The sequence below is a fragment of the Natator depressus genome, chromosome 3, assembly GCF_965152275.1.
Source record: "Natator depressus isolate rNatDep1 chromosome 3, rNatDep2.hap1, whole genome shotgun sequence".
NCBI classification, from domain to species: Eukaryota; Metazoa; Chordata; order Testudines; family Cheloniidae; genus Natator; species Natator depressus.
In genome coordinates, this window is record NC_134236.1 from 10,316,485 (window position 1) to 10,342,194 (window position 25,710).

Sequence of the window (25,710 nt, forward strand, 5' to 3'; positions counted from 1 at the left end):
TTAGGAACTAACATTAGCACAAACAGTCTGCTTGAGGAATGTCAACAGGAGGAGGATAATGGAGTTTGAGAGCTTCTGGTAAGAGCCTCTCCTTGATTTTTTTAAAAAAGAGCTTATAACCGCAGTTGTAAGATGGAAATGATCTGGGTAGGAAAAAGCTCAGATGGATTAGAGTTTTGGGGGTAGGGACTGCAGTGGAATTGAAAAATTCAAACATCAGTATGGTTAAGATAGATCTATATTTATCTAGATCTATATACAAAAAAATCTACGGGTGAAATCCTGGTTCCATTGAAGTCAATGGATGTTTTACTATTGACTTCAATGGAGCCAGGATTTCATACTAACCATCTACTGAAGTCTGAGATGGTCCATCATTAAAACACAGCTTCCTTATTCAAGATGAATTACTGAGCTCTCTGCGCATTCCTAAAACTGGTGTAAGGCCTTGTCCAAAGTAGGCTGAATATATGCTAGCAACAGCTATGTTTAAAGCACACTGTGCTAGCATAATTTCTTTCTTGTTAGTCAAATTATGCTATTGTATAACCCTACTGATATTTTGTAGCATGGTTTCATAACATGATTAGGAAAAATATCCTGTTTATACAGGTTAGGTAACCAGGCCAAAGCTCTAGTGGGTGGCAGAGTTTCCACCCTAGACCCTGATCCTTTACTCACGGGCTGAAGTATTTACACAATCACAATGTGAACATGGCCAAAAAGGAATGCATACTAGGTAAAATAAATAATGAAATATTAATCCAGCTCCCCTTTGCTTGGTCCCCAAATACTAGTGAAAGCACTGGATCAAATCTACGAAGATCAATCATTTAACATATACACTCTTCACGAAGACAGACCCTGCCGGTAATATATGATGGTGCAAGAGAAAAGGGGGGGGGGGCATAGGGATTAACAGAAAACATGGTTCTACCATTAACAACACTGTATGCTCCAAATAAGGGACCAATAAAAAGGACAAGTTAGGATTTTCCCAAATTCAAAAAATGAAATGGTGAGACTAATAAAAGCGAAGTCAAGAGGATGCTTCACATTAGCCAGCCATCTGTACCCATATTGGAAAAATAAAAGTGACGCTCATTTGGAAAAAATGAGTGTAGAGAAGTTTTATAATGCCAGGCAGTATTATGAGAAGTTACATTAGTTAGTGTAGGTTTCAGAGTGGTAGCCGTGTTAGTCTGTATCAGCAAAAACAACGAGGAGTACTTGTGGCATCTTAGAGACTAACAAATTTATTTGGGCATAAGCTTTTGTGGGCTAACACCCACTTCATCAGATGCATGGAGCGGAAAATACAGTAGGCAGGTATATATACACAGAACAGGAAAAGATGGGAGTTGCCTTACCAAGTGGGGGGTCAGTACTAATGAGACAATGCAATTAAAGTGGAAGTGGGCTCTTCTCGACAGTAGAATACCCAGGGAGGAAAAATCACTTTTGTAGTGGTAATGAGACCAAAGTAATCAGGGTGGCCCATTTCAAACAGTTGACAAGAAGGTGTGAGTAACAGTATGGGGAAATTAGTTTTTGTAGTGACCCATCCACTCCCAGTCTTTATTCAGGCCTAATTTGATCGTGTCCAGTTTGCAAATTAACTCCAGTTCTGCAGTTTCTCATGGGAGTCTGTTTTTGAAGAATTGCCACTTTTAAGTCTGTTATTGAGTGTCCAGGGAGATTGAAGTGTTCTCCGACTGGTTTTTGAATGTTATAATTCTTGACATCTGATTTGTGTCCATTTATTCTTTTGCGTAGAGACTGTCTGGTCTGGCCAATGTACGTGGCAGACGGGCATTGCTGGCACATGATGGCATATACCACCAAAGTGCAAACTGGACAACATCAAATTAGGACAGAATAAAGACTGGAAGTGGATGGGTAATTACAAAAACTAATTTCCCCCTACTGTTACTCACAACTTCTTGTCAACTGTCTGAAATGGGCCACCCTGATTACATTGGCCTCATTACCACTACAAAAGTGATTTTTCCTCTCTTGGTATTCTACTGTTGAGAAGAGCCCACTTCCACTTTAATTGAATTGTCTCGTTAGCACTGACCCCCCACTTGGTAAGGCAACTCCCATCTTCTCCTGTACTGTGTATATATACCTGCCTACTGATTTTCCACTCCATGCATCTGATGAAGTGGGTTTTAGCCCATGAAAGCTTACGCCCAAATAAGTACTCCTCGTTTTTATTGGTTAGTGTGTAGTATCTCATTGCAGAGTATTATAAAACTGCTTAATAAAATAAATTCTGTTGTTGCAGGTAGCATGTTTATGAAAAAGAATTATTCCTAAAATTAAATTCAGGATTTAGCTTCTCCAGTCTTTGTTGCTAATTTCCCCATGTTTTGAGGCTTGAAAGGAGAGAAATATAAAAAGCCTTCCAAGACTAGTCTAGTGGGTGGCAAACCCCTCTCTGACAACCCGTGTTGCAGCTTTGTGCAGGGGAAGAGAAAACTTGTACATTTATGAAAATCTTACAAACCTGCCTGTACATTTAAATTACTTTACGAAAACTTAGAAAAGAGCAGAACTATACAATGCTGATAGGAATGTACTAATGCTTGGCAGTATTTAGAACGCTGTATTCTGTCCCATTCCAAATTTTATTCCAACTACTGATTAGTTTCTATTTTAATTTTTACTCCTTCTGCATAAATTGATATTAATTACAGTCAATCAGCATAATTATCTCCTTCACTAAGCATCCCTACCTCCTTTAAAGTTTACTTTGATGACAATGTATCTTTCCCTTGGATACCTGAACCAGATGGCTAAGGCACTTAGACACACCTGTGCAGCATGGGCAGAGGCTGAATACATATTAAGCTTTGACCATTAATTTAGCATCCTGAATGTTCCTTACATAGATTATAAACATCTACTGCTCAACATTTCTAGTCCCTCAATGTTTACTAACCAAGGTAGAAGAAGCTCTGTATATACTGTACAATTAAGTCTTATTTTTTTCTTTACGTAATTTGTTAGAAAATATCTGTATATGCCACAGGAAATTAAAAACTAGCGAAGGTCACCAAAGATAAAATCAAGTTTAAAAACAACAAAAGTCAGCCCAGTTCTTCCACCCTCCAGAAAAATGTTAGTTTTGAGGAAGAATGTGCAACCCTTCCAATAAAGTGATTTTAGGAGCAATCTCAAGAGGGTTTTGCTGGCTAGGCAGGAGCCTTTTCAAAGGGGAGGCTATTCAGTATGACGCTAAATAGAGCGCCTATGTGCAATGGCAGGCAGTGGGCGATTGTGAAGCGCAAGTATTTCATATTTCTTAACACAATAAATAAAAATAAATACAACTGGATCATTTCAGTGTGGGAACAACAAGCCTTCACTTTATGAAATCTGGTAAAATGCAAATGCCAGTGAAGGTTGTGCATGATGCCACATCTCTCTTTGTGAGTACGTCACCAACAGACAGTACAGACAGAACTGGAAAAAGCTGTTATAAATTCTGTAGCACTTTAGAGACCGCTGATATCTTTGCAAAAATCCTGAAGACAAACTAAAGAAACAAGGAGAGCAATATTCCACAGTGTGTCCAGGGAGGAAAGGAAGGTGAACAGATTCTGTGTCCTGTTAAAATAATAACTATAATCTATTTAGTGGGTTAACTAAATTTGAATATGCCTTTAAAAAACAGTGATCAAAAGCCACTGATTGGGTGGAATCCCACTGATTTCAATAAGAGTAGAAAGACACGAACATTATTCAAGATAGGCACTCATTCCAGGTCATGTAACCAAGTTGATTATTTTTGTTCTGTTTCCTTCTCAATATAACAACTTCTTTCTTCTTTATAACTGTATCTGTTTCTCATTATTGTCTGATACAGACACAGCTCATGCAAGGATGGAGCCTTGCATGCTGCATTTTGATGTTTTCAGAACGGCCAACCATGTTTAAGGAAGTATAGATGGGGTTGGGAAAATCGCTCCAGTTAATTTTTCGCAGCTGCTGGAAACTCATAAAATACTTTGAACAACTGATCTGGCCGTTCATTCTGTGAATGACTTAAAAGCAGCACCATTAAACCCCCACCCACAACCTTCACTATTTGAAATAAGCCACACAATGAAGTGTCCCAATTTGTCTCAGGAGCCTAAACACACAGATCCACCACCAGGACAAGGCAAAGATTTAACATATCAGCAACAAAAGTAGAGAAAAACCCCTCCTTTAGTGTTTGCCAGAGCTAAGTTTACCAGGTTGGTTTAATGTTGTGAGCACATCCACTTTGGCAACAGCTTCACAAGCGATTTTCGAATCAGCTTGTGGGGTCTGTAAGCCTCTTTCAGTTAGCCCAAGATTTCCTATTCTCTGCATTCTTCTGGATCTTCTCGGGTCGGAGAGCAGATCCTTCCATTTTGGCAAGGGCTGTCAGTGATGTCAGGTTGGAAGCTGAGCCTGAGAAATTGCTGTTCTTCCGGTTCTCGGGTGTAGCTCCCCCTTGCAACCTAAGCCCAGCGCTCCGCCGTCTTGCTGCTCCAGTGGCTTTTTTCACTCTGTTTGGTTTCACGAGGAGCCCATAGCCTGGGTTGCATTTGAAGTACTGCCTTCCCCCAATGGAGCCATCATTCTTACCTTTAACAAGAAAAAGAAAGATGCTACAAGAGGAATTTCGCCTTTGTGGATATATTTACTTATGACTACTCCTCATTTTAAAGAATCACTGGAGTCATCTGTATGTCATTGTAGCAGTGATCAGAAAGGATTCCATAAACTGACCTTCAGTCCATGGCACACCCAATAAAACCGAGGTATGAGCCAACACACAAAACTCATGAAATCAGGTAGAAATGAATGCCGGGTGTCAATTTTCTGGGGATAATCAGTACGGAACTGAATGGGCCCATTAGCCTTTTTCTAGCTTCCACCATCTATTGAAAGGAATTCTTTAAACTTACCAGATGTTTAAATATTCTGTGCAGAAGCACAATCATAATCCAGTGACAAATAAAACAGATCTGGGAGGAGGAAAAAAACCTTTGTGTTGTGGCCTGATTTTCAGGATAGACAGAAGTCAAAAGGAGCTGTAGGTACCGTACCTTAGCACCTCTAAACATCAGGCTATTTCATTTTATTATTGCTGGTGCCATATCCACCCTCTCCATTTCAATCTGTCCACTACACAGATCATTGCAATGTAGCTCCAAAATGCTCTGTTCCAGAAACCTGGACAAATCACTATTATCTTTGTAAACCAATAGGTTCCATTTGCCAAGAACTATTATTGATCATCAGAAGCATCCTTACATAGCACATGCTTCACCCTTTTGTCTTGACAGTTTCCCCCCATCCTAAGCACTCTAGTGCCAGACCACTTTGCCACTGGTGGGTACCTGTGCTGTGGGTGCTGAAATCCCTTGAAGTGGAGGATATAGCATTCTGCTCAACCCACGGTTCACTGTGACAAGATACGAACCTCTGTTTCTATTTCTTAAATTAAATTTTATAACAGAGAGGTGAATCTACTTTAGAAATAAACTACACTCCAACAGATGGGAGACATGAGATGAAATTTCCCCCACATACAGGGGATAGGGCAATCTAAACAATCTTCTCCCCTGACAGTCAGGCAGACAATCACCAGCCATGTGTGAATGTACAAGAGCTTCAAGAAGATGAGAGACTGATTGGGAGCAGGGGAAATAAGTTAACTCCCTAGCATTTGGTATTGAAGCTGGAAAAAAAAAATTTATAAACAGGGGCACATGGACTCTCATAACTGACAGAAGTCAGAACGACAGATTGCTCTTTGGGACATGTAAGCTGTGTGTGTCTTTTCTGTAAAACTTAAGCCGAGAATGCCTTATCTAATTTAGTTTTTACCAAGCATGAATCCAGGTATGTTGAGACAAATATTTTATTTGAAATCCTCTTCTTTTTAAGTAAGCGTTGGTTTATTGAAAGACCTGCTGTGTGTCTTGTGAGATGAGAGAGGGTAGCATCACCCAGTCTACTCTCATAGGAGAAAGGCACCAAGGCGGTAACCACATGGGGAGTAAAGTTCTGGAACCTAGATACTCCACTCTTCCTGGAGAAAGGCATGGTCAGGGTCCACAATTCCCATGACTAGCAAAAGATGGAAGTGGGTAATTTGCAAGGAGAGATCAAACAGGACAGAGGTGGAGGTGGCCTACTGGTAACACCAATTCTGCACGTTTATTTGTATGTTTACAATCTATAGAAAGAGCACCCATGCGGTGCCCTTAGTAAACTTCAAAAAATTAGACTAAAACATGGTGGTCAATTCTCCCAGATCAAGTTAACCCAATGACAATAAATACTGACCCCTTTTAATACCTAGATAGACTAGATCAGCATCACTCACCCTAGTCAACATCCATCTCCTCTTGGGCAAAGGGAAAAAGGTGCACCTTGAAGGCTAATAATGGAGCTGTTATAGAGCGGAGGAGGAAGCAAATTCTAAACGTTTGGGGCCTTGGTGTAGAATTCCCCTATCTTGCCATTCCCCTATCTTGTACCTTTATCTCATTTTTTTCAGACCGCTCACACTGTGGCCACCATTTCTCTGTTCCACATCCTCAACACACTGAGAACTGCTTGAGACCTACACATATTAACAGGCCTCCAGCAGGAGCAGCATCTTTTCTTCTTCACAGAGAAGCTTGCATCACCAGCAGCATCTCTGGAGGTCAGACATTGCTACTCCCGACTGACCGGCACTTGTACAGATTGGAAATTGAACACCCCTCTTCTTCCCCCATTAAATGATCGAGTCTACTCCCTTGCATGATTACTCCATGTATATATATATAATTGTGTGCTTTTGTGGTCCAGTTTTAAACAGCTTGGGAGAGATTATCCAGTTTAATGTACATCTCATCTTCTATTTAGTGCAAATTTTCCTTTGCTCATTTGCATCCCATGACTCCTGTCGCACCCACTCTGGGCCTCCCTAGAAAATTCTTCTTTCCTTGGGGTTTATAAGTTTATATACTTGTAGATTGTTAGTATTGGGCTTTGCAGGCGAAGGTGAGGATTAGCAGTTTTAATGATTCATCAGGACACAAGAAACCAATAAATTATTGAGGAGCGGGGCTATGCAGTGAGAGCAGAGACAGTCTACATTGGCGGGGCACTCTGGGCAGACACATGTTAGTTAGGGACAGACTGAGGGAGGTTCCAGTAATCAAGGTAAGACTTTTTTCTTGAACATCTAATCTACACAGCCTCAAACATTTTCCCTGATCATGAGTCCACCCAGGTGTCGTACGTAATCTGCCTGTTATGAATGGATATCAAGAGCTGTTTAGTATTTATCACATTGCAACCTGCCACAAAGCATATCTTACCTGAAGGCAAATCGAGTTCCACACCAACCCATGTTCCCTCTTGAAAGTCAGTTGGGCCAACATATCTAATTGTGCCTGTCTTATTTATGCCGACAATGACATATTCTCCCTCTTTTAGCCATTCTGGGATTTCATTGGCATCTTCAGAATCAGAAGCCGCTTCCAGTTTTTCATCAGCTGTCTCCTCACCATTATGGCTCAACCCTTGTGCAGTCACCTGGTTCTTTTCTCTCTCCTTCTCTTCCTCTGTGCTTGAAGGGCACCCAGAATCTCCCCCCAGCATACATGTAAAAGACTTGAGCTCAGATGTCCTGACTTTTTGGATTTTGAATGGAGAGGCTGTAGCGCTGGGCTGGGACAAGAGGTCAGGCTGAAGCTGTGATTTGGAAGCTTTTGATTCTGAAGCAGCAGCGGACTTTGTGTGGTCCTTTTTCCTGGCAGCTTGTCCCACTGACTCTCCAGTTGTTGAAGCCGTTAACTGTTTTGTCAGCAGCTCCTTCTTTGGGATGGAGGTAGAAACGTAGCTTTTCGCATCAGTGGCTATAGAGGCAACATCTAGTTCTTCGCTCTGAGTCACAGGGGAGACAAAGGACTTGTACTTTAGATGCTCATTACCATTCACACCGCTGCTGTCCTTAGGTCTCACATGGGCAGCGCTGAGGTCAGAAGCAGCTAGATTATCTCTTTTAACAGCCGGGTAGCCCTCTGAAGTGCACTCTGTCTGCACTGAAATTTTAGTAGCAGAAGTTATCTGAACAGCTGGGGTGGGTGGGGAGATGTCGCTCACAGCAGACGTTTGACTACCTGTCTGAACAATCGCTTCGTTCCCTGCAGCAAGCGCTTCAGACAGTGTCGCTGTTGAAACACTGTGAGAAAAGTAACCACTCGAGGCTTCACTCAGGGGACTTGGAGGCCCCTCTTGGGAGTCCTGTGCCTGAATGTCTGCGGTATGCTGCTGTGAAAGCACTTTGGGCATCTTTTCTTGGTTCTTTTCTGCCTCTGTAGATTGCCCAGCCATTTCAAATGGTTCTTTCCCCACTTCTTGGTTGACCTGAAAAGATGACAAGTATGGGGTTATGGTATTCAAAACATCTGGGCTGATAATGCTGACATATGGCCTTCTGGAACTATCTAAACCTCAGGTTTATCCAAATCCCTGCACATTTGCAGAGCTGGCCAGGTGCTTGTTGATTTATAGCCAGTTTTACAAACCTGGTGGGATTATCAGTGCATTTCTTCCATTAATAAAAAAATAGCGTCCAGCAAAGAAAATATATTCCCCAATATTTATTGAAAGATTATTTATATCACAGGAATGGTCATTTGCCTTTTGAACGTCAGGATTTGAAATATGAAACAGCCATGATCTATAAGTCTCTGACAGTTATTTGGCTTAACTCAGGATTGATAAATCATGCATTTTTAAGTAAACTGTCATTTATATCCCCGTTTCCAAATGCCATTCCCCTCTCAATACTGCCACCGCCACATACTTTCAGAGTATGAAATTAACTGCACCACTGAGATTAACAGCCCATTTTAGTGATGTATTTCTTGGCTGTACAGTTTACTATATATGATGGATCAATAACTTTTGCCAACAAATGTACTCTAAAAGATTAGGATGTCTTTAAATCTTTTTTTTTTGGGGGGGGGGGGTGCGGCATGAGGAAGGCAAACTTGTACATATTCTATTTACTAACTCACCGGTGTTTATTTTTGTTTTCTGTTCTAAATTAGTATCCACTGGAGTGGAAAGTTACCTTGAGTTTTCAGATTTAGATAGACAAAGTGGGTGATGCAATATCTTTTATTAGACCAACTTCTGTGGGTGAGACACAAGCTCTGGAGCCAACAAAGCTCTTCTTCAGGTCTGGGACAGGTACCCCCAGCATCACAGCAAAATACCAAGTGAAACACATTGTTTAGCATAAGTAGTTAGCACATGTTGTAAGGGACTATTCAAGGTACAGTGGCCCATTAATACCTCTGCAGTCACAGGACAAAAAGAGGGTTACTGGATTACAGATTTTTCTAATAAGCCATAAATACAGTGTCTGTGTTCAGTCCATGATTTGTACTATCTAGCAGAGTAATGAATGTAAGCTCCCAAGCTCCTCTTTTGAAAGTGTTGTGCAGGTTTCCTTTCAGGATGAGGGCTGATAGATCACTCTATAGCTGACCTAAGTGTTCACCACAGGTGATATGTTGTTTTTGCCTTTTATCATTTTCTATTTCATTCAAGAGCATAGTGATTGTCTAGTTTCACCCACATAGTTGCTATTGGGGCATTTAGTGCACTGGATAAGGTATACCACATGTTGTGATGGGCATGATCCATCAATCATCCATCAAGGTGTGCCACAGGGAAAGGGGGTTCTGACAAAAGATGAGATATATGCCATATGCTGACTGAGCATAACAGGTAGGTCTCTGTGAGCAATTTTTTTTTTTTTCCCAAAGTGCAAGCCAAGATTTTTAAAAAATTCCTTTCATAATCTAGAGACCTATGATGTTGTCTCACCCACCTTTTTTCTTTTTATTTCTTTTCAAGATATTTTCTAGTGCTTTGCCCAATCTAGTTTTAAATGTCCCAAGTGATGGGACTTTCACTCTCCCTTGAGGAGGCTGTTCTAACAGAAACGTAAGTGGCATTTAGAGAAAGCAGAATTTGATTGAATTACTTCAGGCTTCAGACTCAAAGGCTAGCCTTTTACTGCTGAGTGAAATGTACTACAGAAAAGTTTCTGAAAACGTTATGGTCAATTAAAATATATTTTTAGTTCTTTTATGGGGAAGGGTGCTGTACATGTAGATGCTCTATCCTTTTCTTGGGTTTTCCCTTTTACATAAGCTTTAACACACATTTTATTAAGACAATATAAGCACAATAGGAGAAAACTGATTTGCTGCTCAGAAGACTGAAATTCTGCTGAACTGTGGGAGATCATAAGAGTGTTTTCTCTGCAGGTTAGTGCTAGTCTTTTTCATGTCGATTTCATGAATTAGAATGAAATGTAAAACTGAGAATCAAGCTAAACGCTCAGAATAAGAGATACATTCGGTTTATAGAAAGCACCCCAGCCCAGCAATTGGCCTTTCAAAGCAGCAGGCAGCTAAACTTTAGATACTTACCTGCTAATGCAATCATATGATTATAGGGTGACCAAACATCCCGATGTTATCAGGACAGTCCTGATTTTAGGGGACTTGTCCCACGTCCTGACCTTCCATTGGTTGGGATGCCCTTTGTCCCGATATCGGGACCCTCTGGACCGCAGCCGTGGCATCGCAGCTGCGCCGCCGCCGCTCACCGCTTCCTGGGGCAGCTCCCGGTGCCCGCCCGCCAGCAGGAGCGCCGTGTGCTGCAGGGGCGGGGCTTGCAGGTGCCGGGAGTGGGCAGAGCGCCCTCTGTGCCCCCCCTCCCCCCGACCCTAGGAGCAAGAGGGACCTGCCAGATGCTTCCAGGGATGGGAGCCACCCCAGGTAAACACTGCCAGGACTCCCCACCTGGGAGGGTATGATGGGGAGTGTCTGGGAGGTGTGTGGGGGGTGCTGGGCTGTGAGGGTGTGGAGGGCATTGGGCAGTGGGGGAAGTTTGTGTGTTTTGGGGTGCTAGGCAGTGGGGGCCTGTTGGAGGGTGCTGGGCAGTGGGAGAGATCTGTGTGTGTCAGGGCATTGGGGGTCTTTGTGGGGCATTGTGTAGTTGTGGTGGTGGGGCTGTGGGGAAGGGCACTGGGAGGGAGGGAGGAAGGAAGGGAGGGGAATGTGTGCATTGGGAAACTAGCGAGTGGGGGGTTCTGTGTGGGGTGCTGGGCAGCTGGGCAGGGTGTGTGTGCGCACAGCACTGTGCATTTGTGGTGGAAGGGTTGTAGGAGGGCTCTGGGCATAGTGGATCCAAGGGGCACCAGGCAAGGGAGCTGTCTGCCGCAGCACGGGCCCACCCCCAAGAGGAAGGGGCATGCTGGTAGCACAGGGCCAGGCGGACCAGTGTGCCTCTGGCTCCAGTCAGGGCTGGGCACCTGTGTCTGTCTCTCCCCCCAACACCGCTCGCCCAATGTGTCCTGATATTTCTCTCTTGCGATCTGGTCGCCCTATATGATTAGCAAGGCTTTCAAATATAAAAGTGTAACAAGCAATATAAGAGGAGAATTTAGCGGGATATAAAAAAAACATTCCAACCTACATTACAGTTAATTATCTAAGTGAAGCAACAATAAAAATGGAAGAGGTTTGAAGTAACGATGCCAGCAGTAGCCTTTGCATACAGCACTGCTGCTGTTTCCATTGGTTTCCAGCCATAGGATATTGTGGACCATGAAGCGTGCCTACCTGTTTTAACTTTGTAGCATTGGCATCAATGCTGGCAGACTGAACCATAATTCGTGGGACAGGCTGCAGGGGTGAAAAAAAAACCCAGCATTATTCACTTAAAGGATTAAATATTCCTGAACTGGTTTAACTAAAGAGGAAACCTTTGAAATATGTATTTAAAATTCTGGAATAACAAATAGTCTTTAGTGACAGACAAACTGAGCTTTGTTTTTGTTTTTTTTAAATTGGACTCTGCAGACCCACACTATACCATGAGGGGACAAACGAATGTTGTCTTAACCCAGGTAATGAGAACATCCCTGCATTTCCACACACATGCAACAGCGAGAACTACACAGGGCAAGGTTTTTAAGTGTAAATAAAAAAGATTTTTGTGGTTTGGCCACTAAACAGCTGTTTCTCTGCCAGACTGACCATTGAACATCTCAAGGTAGGAAGTAAAAGGAAGAGGAGTTGCCTATGCTACTTCAGCTGACATCACTGAACAAGCAGACAGATTTGCTATTAGAAGCGACTGAAATTCAATAGAGATTTCAACCTACCTACTCCCCTGCCAAAATGTTCTCCCCGTCTACATGAGTCTTACAAGATTTTCAACACTGTGTACTCTATCTCAGTCCGTAAGAAACTACATACCCAGCAGTTCCTTTTGAAAAGAGGCACCACAGCTTACAACATGCAGGATGCTAAACTGAAAAATATGTGCAAAGTGGGTGAGGTTATATCTTTTATTGGACCAACTTCTGTTGGGGGAGAGAGAGAGAGAGAGAGAGAGAGAGAGAGACAGACAGACAGACAGACAAGCTTTTGAGCTTACACAGAGCTCTCCTTCAGGTCTGGGAAACTAACAAAATGTCACTGCTAAATATGAGATTTGAACAGATTGTTTAGCACAAGTAGTTAACACATATTTCAAGGGTCCATTCAAGGTGAAGTAGCCTGTTAACATCCCTCCAGTTATAGGAAGGAAAGGAGGGTGGGAGGAGCCAGTTGAGGGGGGTTGTTAATGGGTTACATATTGTTGTAATAAGCCATAAATCCAGTATCTCTGTTCAGTCCATGATTTGTACTGTCCAGCAGAGTAATGAATTGAAGCTCCCAGGCTCATCTTTTGAAAGTGTTGCACAGGACTCATAGGGTCAGATACAGAGAAATCACTTTGTGAAAAGCCTTCACCTATAGGTGATGTGGTGTTTTTCTTATTTTCCTGTGAGTTCATTCGAGAGCATAGTGATTGTTTGTTTTCCCGCACATAGCTGCTATTGGGGACATTTAGTGCACTGGATGAGGTAAACCACGTGCAGTGATAGGCACGTGCAGGATCCATGGATCTTGAAACATGTATTGTAGGGGGTGTTGGTCATTGTAGCAGTGGAAATAAGTCTGCAGGTTTTGCATCTGTTGTTCTGTCAGGGTCCGGTGCTGTTTTGACTTGGTATGTCCTGGTCTGTGGGGAGCTTGCTTCTGATGATGAGCTTGGAGAGGTTGGGGGGTCGTTTGAAGGCCAGAAGAGGCTCAGGAAAGATTTATTTCAGGATGGGGTCCCCACTGAGTGTGGGTTGTAGTTGTTTGATGATATGGGTTCCAGGGTGGGGTGGTAGGTGACAACTAGAGGTTCGTAGTCAGAGGGGATTTTATTTCTGTATTGAAGCAGGTTCTCTTGGGGTATTGGGCAGCCCGTACCTCATCCAGTGCTCTAAATGCCCCAGTAGCATTGTCCTACATGATGAGAATATAATGAGAACAGCTGGAAGGGAGAAATGCTTGGAACACCTTCCTTAGAGCTGGGAGGTCCAGAATGTTGATGTGCATCCTGGATTCCTGTGGGGTCCATGTTCAACTGCCATGTGGTTTCCTATGTGCGCTCTTCCACCGTTCCAGGGACGAGTCAGTGATGATCATTCTGTCCGGGGAGGATGGGAGAAAGGGGATTCCCACACAGACTTGTCGTGGGTCCATCCACCACTGGAGGGAAGAGTACCTCGGGGGGAAACGGTCAGCATAAGGTTCATGGCATATCGCATGGGTGAGTAAACCCTCTGAAGCCACATCTGGAGGCAGCGAAGGTGAAGGTGGTGAGGCATGTGCATGAGGCCATGTGGCCAAGGAGGGATAGGCAAATCCTGGCTGGGACAGAAGGACTGTTGGCTATGCAGGCAAAGAGTTCCTGCAGAGTCTAGAATCTGTCCCTTGGTAGGTAAGTTTGTGCTGTGACTGAGTTGATGGAGGCCCCTAAAGTCCAGGGACTTTGTTCGACATTTATGCTGACTCCAAGGGAGGATCAGAGTCTGAGCAACATGGAGGTCGAGATCTGGGTTTCGTCTCTGGATTGCACTGCTACGAGCTAGTTGTCGAGACATGGGAATACAAAGATCCCATAATGCCTCAGGTGGGTCATCATAACAGTGAAAACTTTGGTGAATGGTGAGTCCAAATGGCAGGGCCCTGTACTGAAAATGCTAAGGGCCTACTGTGAACCTCAGGAACCATCTGTGGGTCAGATCAACGTCTATGTGAAAACAGGTGTTCCGCATATCGAAAGCCGTAAACCACATGCCTTCTTCTGATGACAGAATGATGGCTGCTAAGGTGACCATATGAAACTTGGATTTGCGGATGAAGCGATTGAGACAACGGAGATCCAGGATTGCTTTCTATCCACCCTTCTTTTTGGTATTAGGAAGTAAGTTGAATAGAACCCCATTCCTTGATAATCCGGAGGAACCCGCTCTATCTCCCCTCTTTGTAGAAAGGAGTTTACCTTTAGGTGAGGATGCTGTTGTCAGAGTGGTCACTGAGGAGGGAACTGGACCCGATCTTGTTGTGGCAGTTTTTCTGCAAAGTCCTCCAGTTTGCTGTAGTTCGGGAAGTTGTATTTGGCAAGCAATGCTTGATAATTCAAAATCCTGAAGTGGAGGCAAGCTGAGGAGAAGACTTTGTATTCCAGAAGGTCCAATCAGCTGGAGTGGAGCGTGGGTGCTGCTGTTTGGACCGATCCGTCGCACCCTATACCACAAGGGAACTGGGGTGGGGAGTGAAAAAAGAAACTCAGACCCCTTAGCTGGTACATAGTATTTCTTTTCTGCCCCCTTAGGGGTAGGTGTGCATGTGGCCGGAGTATGCCAAACTGTTTGAGCTGGTTGGAGGATGGCATCGTTGACTGGCAGAGCAACCCAGTACCGATGAGTGAAGAATGCACAGGAGTTGATGTTGTGTGTCTTGTACCTCCTCCAGGGGGATGTGAAGTTCACCCACCACCCTCCGCAGGAGATCTTGGAATTGCTTAAAGTCACCTGGGGTGAGAGGGAAGCGAAAGTGTCTGCAACATCTGGTGAGGACGACAAAAAACAGTCCTGCTCCAGCTGTGTTGCTGGAACCGGACTCAGTGGTTCCTCCTCCATGATTGGCTCGGAGTGTCTACTTGAGGATACCCTAGACAGGGAGACAGAAGTCTCCTTCATGGAACGGGTGAGTTCCGAGGGTGGGTATTGGGGCCAGAGTCCAGAAAAGAGGCCAGCATGACAGATCCGGAGGGTGCTGCGTCAGGTCCCAGGGCATAGGAAATCAGTGGCTCCTCTGTGGTTGGAGAGGAGGATATTGCCACGATGTAGACCACTTCTTTGAGTACTCATAGTGGCAGTAAGGGATGGGTAGCCCCTGCGCTTCATCCGAATCCCCTGAGTACAAAAATTCAGACACTGGTTCCATCGGCAGTACTGTTGAAGCCAGTGGAAGCATGTAGACCAGGGGTGGGCAAACTACGGCCTGGGGGCTGCATCCGACCCATCAGACGTTTTAATCTGGACCTTGAGCACCCGCCGGGGAATGAGGGCCAGGGCTTGCCCTGCTCCAGCGCTCCAGCCAGGGAGAGGGGGTGGGGGTTTGCCCTGCTCTGCTCATGCCATGGCTCTGTGCAGCTCCCAGAAGCAGTGGCATATCCCTGCTCCAGCTCCTACACGTAGGGGCAGCTAAGGGGCTCTGCATGCTGCCCCTGCCCCAAGCACCACCCCTGCATCTCCCATTGGCTTGGAACCAAGGGCAATGGGAGCTGCAGGGACGGTGCAGCGTGCACAGCTGCCTGGTCGTGCCTCCGTGTAGGAGCCAGAGGGGGGGACATGCCACTGCTTCCAGGAGCTCCTTGAGGTAAGCACTGCCCAGAGCCTGCACCCCGACCCTCCTCATGTGCCTCAACCCACAACCCCAGCCCTGATCCCTCCTCCCACCCTCAGAACCCCTCGATCCCAGACTGGAGCTCCCTCCTGCACCCCCAACCCCTTATACCCAGCCCCACCCCCTTGCCCCAGCCTGGAGCCCCTTCCTGCACCCTGAACTCCTCATTTCTGACCTCAGCCCCCAATTTCTTGAGCATTCATGTCCCGCCATACAATTTCCATACCCAGATGTGGCCCTTGGGCCAAAAAGTTTGCCCACCCCGATGTAGACCATTGGAGGACGTGGTGAAGGGTGTCTTGACTGCGGCATGTCCTGGGTGGGAGATCTGGCCTCTCTAGAGGTGGATGGTAGCAGAAGGCATGGAGATCTTGGCTCTAACACAGCAGTTCCTGGGGCTCTGGAGCCCTTCCCGATTTCCCTGGCGTTAATGGTACTCTTTCTATAGGGGGAACTGGCACCAGAGTGGTGGACTTTCCTGGAGTGGGCGGATCCCATACCTTAAGGGGGGCCCACATTGACGGTGTGCTGGGCTCGGTACCTGGTGCTGACAGATCTGCTGGTTTGTGCAGATTCTTGTCGTATTTATGCATCTTGGAGTGCGCTACTTCCCCATGGCTGGTGCTTGCGCAAGAAGCATCCCATTTCTTTGGTTTGGAGGAAGACTTGCTGCCATGTTTATGTGCCTGCTTCCTTACCTCCAGACTAGGCCCCGACATGGGGTCCATAGTGTTGGCACTGACAGAGCCAGACTCAGTCTCCATAGCCAGCAGCGTTAATCTTGGATGTATCAGGTGATGTATGGGGGAGTTCCCAGCCTGGGTCCAAATGAGGTCTTATGGCAACTTCCATGAGATGCTTCTTGAGGCGGAGAGCCTGCCCATCTAAGGTACGACTCGGGAAGGATTGGCAGATACTTCACCTGGATGAAATGTGGGCTTCGCCTAAGCAGCATTGATGTTTATCGCTGACCAAAGAGGAACACGGGCAGGACGCACAGATTTTAAAGCCTAGGGTCTTTGGCATAGTCCAGTAACCGTGTGTGTGTTTTGGGTGTTTACCCGGAAACATCTCCCCCAAAGTCCTAATTCTACTCCAAATAACTACTAAAACAGTACAACAGCATAGCACTAATAAAACTATATACAACTAAACTCTCTTTAAAAGGTGTGTCACACACAAGAGAACATTGATAGTTCTGACCTGGACCATGCAACGATTAGAAGGAACTGGTGATATGGTTGGTCCACCCCGCCCTTTCTCACCTTGGATGAAACCATGAGGCAAAGCAAGGGCACATGTGCGGACTAATGGACACTGCTACTTGAAAAATCTGCAGCTCTGAACGCATGGTGCAATGTGTAAACCCCCAGTGGAATACAATAGGGATCATAACTCGAAGAAGTGTGAACTACTCCCATTCATCTCTATGAAGTAATGATTTAATTGTTGTCATTGTTAAATATTTCACTTCTGCTCAAAGCACATTAAAAAGGAAAGGGACTATCTTTAAATTACGCATAAGATCTGCACCTTTTATGGTAAGCAATGGCTCATTTTGGTGTCATAAATAAGGTGGCATTTAGGAGAGTATCACCTCTCCACCCACCAACCTGATCCCTGGAACTAAAAGGCCAAGGAGTAAATCCCAGGAAGGCATCTGAGCCTCACCAAGGAGGACCCAATCCGGCAGAGCCCAGCAGGGCACCTAACCTTCCCCACCCCCAAACAAGCTTGGTCTCCTCTACAGCAGCAGGGCCTGGTCTGTTCTGATTGGTGTGAGGCCAGGTAGCTCCTCCCTGGCTTTAATGGCAACTGCTCCTCCCTCTGCTGGAGACTGTTTGCATCTGAACCTCTCTGAGGGGAAGCCAAGTCTGGGGAACCCATCAAAAGATTAGTAATCATATGTAACATCTCTGCTCCTTACAATCTACTATGAGTGGCATCTCAAGCAGGAGCAGCTAGGGAGAATGGCATTATTTTTCCCTCGTCATTCCTGGTTCAACCTTTCAGGTATTTACTAGAGCATAATCCTTACCACCAAGAGTTATAATTATAAGTCTACACAAGTATTGTTAGTGATTTAGGGTCTTGGATAGGCAGCGTGTTCCAACAGATAGAGCATGTCATTTAGACTTAGGCACTCTATTCTCAACTCTGGCACTGACACCATGTGTCACAACCTCTGCCTCAGTTTCCCCATCTGTAAAATACAGATGTTACAATATCCTCATTTGGAAAGTGCTTTGAGATCTATGGATAAAAAAATGCTATAGAAGTGATCACAATGATCTTAAATAGTTTTCTTATTTTGATATTTTTCAGTTCTTTTATTTTTAGCGTAGCAGCCATGTTAGTCTGTATCCACAAAAAGAAAAAGGAGTACTTGTGGCACCTTAAAGACTAACAAATTTATTTGAACATAAGCTTTCGTGAGCTACAGCTCACTTCATCGGATGCATTCAGTGGAAAATACAGTGGGGAGATTTATATATACAGAGAACATGAAACAATGGGTGTTACCATACACACTGTAATGAGGGTGATCAGGTAAGGTGAGCTATCATCAGCAGGAAAGCGGAGGGGAACCTTTTGTAGTGATAATCAAGGTGGGCCATTTCCAGCAGTTGACAAGAACGTCTGAGGAACAGTGGGAGGGTGGGGGGAGAGATAAACATGGGGAAATAGTTTTACTTTGTGTAATGACCCATCCACTCCCAATCTTTATTCAAGCCTAAGTTAACTGTAACCAGTTTGCAAATTAATTCCAATTCAGCAGTCTCTCGTTGGAGTCTGTTTTTGAAGTTTTTTTGTTGAAGAATTGCCACTTTTAGATCTGTAATTGAGTGACCAAAGAGACTGAAGTGTTCTCCAACTGGTTTTTGAATATTATAATTCTTGACGTCTGATTTGTGTCCATTTATTCTTTTACGTAGAGACTATCCAGTTTGGCCAATGTACGTGGCAGAGGGGCATTGCTGGCACATGATGGCATATATCACATTGGTAGATGTCCAGGTGACTGAGCCTCTGACATAGAGTGCTTCCGCCGACGTGCACGGGCTGAAATTGTGGAAAAGCAGCATCACTTGCCCCATAACCTTAGCTGTGCAGAACACAATGCCATCCACAGCCTCAGAAACAACTCTGACATCTTAATCAAAAAGGCTGACAAAGGAGGTGCTGTTGTCATCATGAGTAGGTCGGAATATGAACAAGAGGCTGCTAGGCAGCTCTCCAACACCACTTTCTACAAGCCATTACCCTCTGATCCCACTGAGGGCTACCAAAAGAAACTACACCATTTGCTCAAGAAACTCCCTGAAAAAGCACAAGAACAAATCTGCACAGACACACCCCTGGAACCCTGACCAGGGGTATTCTATTTGCCACCCAAGATCCATAAACCTGGAAATCCTGGACACCCCATCATCTCAGGCACTGGCACTCTGACAGCAGGATTGTCTAGCTATGTAGACTCCCTCCTCAGGCCCTACGCTACCAGCACTCCCAGCTATCTTCGAGACACCACTGACTTTCTGAGGAAACTACAGTCCATCAGTGATCTTCTTGGCCACTATGGATGTAGAAGCCCTCTACAACAACATTCCACACAAAGATGGACGACAAGCCGTCATGAACAGTATCCCCGATAATGTCACGGCAAACCTGGTGGCTGAACTTTGTGACTTTGTCCTTACCCATAACTATTTCACATTTGGGGACAATGTATACCTTCAGATCAGCGGCACTGCTATGGGTACCCACATGGCCCCACAGTATGCTAACATTTTTATGGCTGACTTAGAACAACACTTCCTCAGCTCTCGTCCCCTAATGCCCCTACTCTACTTGCGCTACATTGAGGACATCTTCATCATCTGGACCCATGGAAAAGAAGCCCTTGAGGAATTCCACCATGATTTCAACAATTTCCATCCCACCATCAACCTCAGCCTGGACCAGTCCACACAAGAGATCCACTTCCTGGACACTACGGTGCTAATAAGCGATGGTCACATAAACACCACCCTAAACCGGAAACCTACTGACTGCTATGCCTACCTACATGCCTCCAGCTTTCATCCAGACCAAACCACATGATCCATTGTCTACAGCCAAGCTCTACGATACAACCGCATTTGCTCCAACCCCTCAGACAGAGACAAACACCTACAAGATCTCTATCAAGCATTCTTACAACTACAGTACCCAGCTGCTGAAGTGAAGAAACAGATTGACAGAGCCAGAAGAGTACCCAGAAGTCACCTACTACAGGACAGAACCAACAAAGACAACAACAGCCATCACCTTCAGCCACGAACTAAAACCTCTCCAACGCATCATCAAGGATCTACAACCTATCCTGAAGGATGACCCATCACTCTCACAGATCTTGGGACACAGGCCAGTCCTTGCTTACAGACAGCCCCCCAACCTGAAGCAAATACTCACCAGCAACCACACACCACACAACAGAACCACTAAACCAGGAACCTATCCTTGCAACAAAGCCCGTTGCCAACTGTGTCCACATATCTATTCAGGGGACACCATCATAGGGCCTAATCACATCAGCCACACTATCAGAGGCTCGTTCACCTGCACATCTACCAATGTGATATATGCCATCATGTGCCAGCAATGCCCCCCGCCATGTACATTGGTCAAACTGGATAGCCTCTACGTAAAAGAATAAATGGACACAAATCAGACGTCAAGAATTATAATATTCAAAAACTAGTTGGAGAACACTTCAGTCTCTTTGGTCACTCAATTACAGATCTAAAAGTGGCAATTCTTCAACAAAAAAACTTCAAAAACAGACTCCAACGAGAGACTGCTGAATTGGAATTAATTTGCAAACTGGTTACAGTTAACTTAGGCTTGAATAAAGACTGGGAGTGGATGGGTCATTACACAAAGTAAAACTATTTCCCCATGTTTATCTCTCCCCTCCCCGCCCCACCACACTGTCCCTCAGACGTTCTTGTCAACTGCTGGAAACGGCCCACCTTGATTATCACTACAAAAGGTGTTCTCCCCCTCCCCCTCCCCCCCCACCCCGCTCTCCTGCTGTAATAGCTCACCTTACCTGATCACTCTCATTACAGTGTGTATGGTAACACCCATTGTTTCATGTTCTCTGTGTATATAAATCTCCCCACTGTATTTTCCACTGAATGAATCCGATGAAGTGAGCTGTAGCTCACAAAAGCTTATGCTCAAATAAATCTGTTAGTCTCTAAGGTGCCACAAGTACTCCTTTTCTTTTTATTTTTAGCATTATTCACCTGGCCTTCAAAAAAATAGAAAACCCCACACTTTCCTGTATTTTATCAAAAACCTTCAGTCTTTACACCATCTAAATCCATAAAATTTAAAAGCCCTGTTGATATCAAACAACAAAAGACATACAACAGTTTTATCATTCCTCATCAACTGCTAAAATACCATTCTCCTCCTGAAAGTATGACACACACAAAAACTCTTAAGATACCTTTGCCAGACAACCTTAAAAAAAAGCATGGAGCAAAAAAGCAATCATCAAAAGTGGCACTTAACCAACTTTGCTGTTGATAGGAAACGGATTGGTAAGATACTTTTTGCTCTCATCGGGTAGTACAGGTATTAAAACAAATATTTGTTATGAACCGTAGTCAAGTTAGTTGGGGGGAAATGATAAGTATTAATGCAATTTGTTATAACAACTTGTGTTTATGAGAAGACATGCACTGGATGAAATATAGGTCTCTGCATCCAGAGCCACATTCTGTATTCAAATGCTTGAGAAGAGTTCCCACTAAAGTAAACAGTGGCTGCACATACATCTGAGAGGCAGAATATGGTCCTTGGTCTATTCATTCAGGCCTCCCACAGAGATAATTTCTGGCATATGATCTACAATGAATTGACAAACCTTGACCGAAAGAGAATGTCAAAGAACCCAGTTTGGTAATAGCTTCCCAGTAAGAGTTGCTAAACACAATTTGTTTTAGATTTTATAAAAAAGAGTTATTCATGTTAAAAATATAAATAATTGCGTAGGACATTTGGAGACTTCACAACTGTGTAGCCAATCACTATATTGTGACCTAGAAAAGTCTACTATACGTGTCCTGTTAAATAGTTCTCTAGTTCAGAAATTTAAAAATCACATGAATTCTAACAATTAAGAGATTTACAGTGATAAAAAGAAATATTAAGTCACTTCTTTAAAAAGTTGCTTGAAAGGAGACAAGATGGCTTGGGGGACTGGTAATGAAAAACAGAGCTTTTCAACTCTAGGTCACTGGATTAAATCCTAAAATGCTTAGTTTTAAGCATGTGATTAGTCCCACTGAAGTTAAAGTTAAGCACACAAGTAGACCTGTTAAACACATACTTATATGCTTTGCTGGAGTGCTCCAGATCTTACTATTAATCTGGGGCTTGATTCTGCAAGGTTTGTAGACCTATGTGAAATGAGTTGGACTGAGAATACCAGATCCCAGCAGGCAGGTGATCATATCACAAAAACCTCCACCATAATAGGCACTTGTTTGTCCATTCACTGTATCAGAAGAGAGGGCAAGGACTGATTGGGCCAGGGATCCTAGAATTACCCTCCAATTTAGAAGTTGTCCCTTGAGGTCATGGTTAAAGCACACTAGCAGGGCATTAATCAGGGTGTTTCCACTGCTGTTGCCTATGCTGCGCCTTCTCTGAAGATGGGGATGGACTTCAGCTGCAAGGATTGTCAGTCTGACAGCACTACAGTCACACAGCCATTTCAAAAAAGCTGCTGAAAAATTCTTTACTTGGGTATAACATCCAATAATAATTTCATTAAATGTAAATTTGTCAGTTTGAGAACCTAAGATTTACTTTCATGAGCTACACACACATTGTATTTAGTGCAAAATTAAATATATATTGTTTCTTGTTCAGTTAATTTATTTCATTCCTAATTCCAAGCAGAAAGATTAAAAGGTTAATTTGTAACAAGATTTTTAAAAATTTCAGATTTTCTGAGTTTCACTAGTTTGCTTTAAAAATTAGCTTTACATAATCATTCTCATTACAACTGTATTTAAAAGGATGATATGGGAAGCTGAATTTGGCAAGAAACTGAAGCCTTAACAACAAGAATTAGATGCATATTAGCTCAGTTGGCCATGAAGGATCTGTTGAGCCACGCTGATTAAAGCACACAAATGATTATTCAAACCTTTAAAAAAGCCTTTTAGACATATGTTTAAAAAAAGGATTCTATGATCCCAAATTATTTATATTTGATTAGGGGACAGAAGTCCTTTCAATCATGCTAAGCATCATGCACATCTATGGCACTACAAAAATAATTGTATGTATGCCAAAGAAAGCCGTTTGCTTATCTGGGTGGGTTTCATTATTTTCTACATTAGTTACTAAACCTGTGTCAGAAGGTCAAAGACAACAATTTTGTTAGCTGCCCTCTTCTCCTGTGCCATATCGCTGCATTTCTGGAACGCAACCAGACAGCAATGAATTATGACATTAGAATACAGAAACTCAGACAAGAGATTCTTCTGTAAGGGAGCTGTGACACAAAAATACATTTCATTTCAGCAACATGCTAACAAAATCTATTCACCTAGGCACTCAGATACTTCTATGGCTCCCCTCATATTAGTATCTGGAGAGAGAAAAAATGAATCTTCAGAAATATTTTAAAACCGTTGAATAAGTTCACACCAGCCTAAGGAGTCGCTTTTGCCACTGCAATGACTCTGAAAAGGTATGGACTGCACTTTGATATGTACATTGTAAATACCAACACATAGTGATATCTTAAAATGCCACTACATGAGCAGTTCAGAGAGACCAAAATGGTCACAATGTGAAGAATAAATCTGTCTTGCTCAGACTATGGAATCAACAATATGCTAATAAAGAAATAAAGCTTCAACTACGTGCACCTAATATAATTAAGCAAATACATAGCTAGAAACTAGAAAGATTCAGCCCCCACCCTTTCCTCCTCCACACGTGGAATTTAAAATAATTAATTCTCCCCATCAACAATAAGAATGGAAAAAAAAACAAATTCCGCATGTGGCATCACTAACTTGTTTTAAGAACGAACAATGGAAAGTACAGAACAAGTCAAATAATCACAAATGGTTAAAGAATATAGCTGCTTTTTATTTACGAAATACTGGCAATTAATTTAAAGGCACCAGATTAGTCAGAGAGAATGTGTATTTTCTAACTTAAAAGTATATAAACAGCTTCATCAGCAGCCAATCTTTTAGGTATATAAACAGCTTCATCGGAAGCTGATCTGCTAGTTACACGAAGAATCCTATTATGCCAAATTAATTCAATCTAACTAATTAGAGAGCAGGAAGTTCTTTCAATTATTTTATGTGCTGTCTGAGAAACACACTTGAATACGAGAGCAGGTTTCATTAATTGCGGTTCATTATTCTCCAGATTAGTTACTAAACTTGCATCAGAAGGTCAAAGACAGCAATTTTGACAGCTGCCACCAGCTTCACTGTAATGTCTTTGCATTTCTGGAACCCAGACAGCAATTGATTACAAACAAAAAATGGAACTGGAAGAGACCATCTTGCTAAGGAAACACATACAAAAACGTATCTTACTTTAAGGCAGATGCCTACTTAAGCAAAAGTATATGAAGGAAATAAGAATCTACTGTTGAGAATTTTTGATAATTTTCAGAACAAGTACTCAAAACCTTTGGTTTTTGCTGTAGATTAGTATTAGAGCTTTTCAAATTATGGCTTCATCAAAAGAAAATATGTTTAAATTTGGGAACATACACTTGCCCACTCTCTGAGAACTGCTTAGTCATGGTGAAGGAGAGGTACTCACCTTGTGCAGTAGGTGGAGTTTGAGATGGGTGCTCCACTTCAAATAGGCTTATGCCCCATGCACCTTTGATCGGAGATTTTTGGTCGCAGTGGCCGTTTGGCCTGCGCATGTGCACTACACACCCTGGTGTTCTGCACCAAGGACATATAGGGCTGTACGGGCAAACTGCCCTCAAAGAGTCCTGTAGAGAAAACTCCAATACCAAATGGAGGGACACTCATCTTGAAGAACTCCAATTATTGCACAGGGTGAGTAACCTCTCCTCCTTTGAGAAGCGCCCCCACTTCAACTGACTTCAGAGCAGTATCCTCAACAGGAGGAGGGAGCTTCAGAGTTGAGTCCAATACTGAAGAGAAGACTGCATTCCCAAAGACAGCATTTGATCTGGAAGAATGAACCACTGTGTGGTACTTGGAAAATGTATGTACTGAAGACCAAATTGCAGCCTTGAAGATCTCAACAATGGGAACCATGTCAGAGAGGTAGAGAGAGACACCTCATGGAATGGGCTAATACTCTAAGAAGAGATAAACAGGCATATTCATGGGAAGAAATAATACACCCAGAAATCCATCTGGCAAGTTTCTAGATGGAGACTGTGGACATTTGGACCTGTCAGCTATTGACACATCTTGGAGACTTTTTAAATGATCTGGTTCTGTTCAAATAAAAGGCCAACACCCCCTGATGCCTAGGGTATGGAAGGCAGCATCCTCCCTGCTCTGGTGTGGTTTCAGGAAGAAAACTGGGAGATGGATGACTTGATTGATATGAAATTCAAACAATACCTTAGGTAGAAGTTTAGGATGTGAATGTGATGAGACTACCTTTCAAGGACACTATAAAGAGAGGATCCACTAATAAAGACCCCATTTCCCCAACTCTTCAAGCAGAAGTGATGGCCACCAAGAAAGCCATTTTCATGGATAGGTGAAGAAGAGAATAGATTTGAAAGGGGATTTCATAAGACATTTGAGTATGAAAT

The 25,710-nt window shown here is 43.5% G+C and overlaps 1 protein-coding gene across 1 annotated transcript in view; it reads right to left on the bottom strand.

Annotated features, from left to right (window-relative positions):
- Positions 1-2,151: 2,151 nt before the first annotated feature.
- The window catches only part of KIF13B (kinesin family member 13B), a 208,266-nt gene continuing 184,707 nt past the window's right edge, over positions 2,152-25,710 (bottom strand). Inside the window, exons 38-40 of the mRNA XM_074947418.1 lie at positions 11,691-11,753; positions 7,359-8,409; positions 2,152-4,623 (exon numbers count right to left, since the gene is read on the bottom strand). Coding sequence (XP_074803519.1) covers positions 4,334-4,623; positions 7,359-8,409; positions 11,691-11,753 — 1,404 coding nt within the window. The 3' untranslated portion in view covers positions 2,152-4,333. The remainder of the gene's footprint in view (positions 4,624-7,358; positions 8,410-11,690; positions 11,754-25,710) is intronic.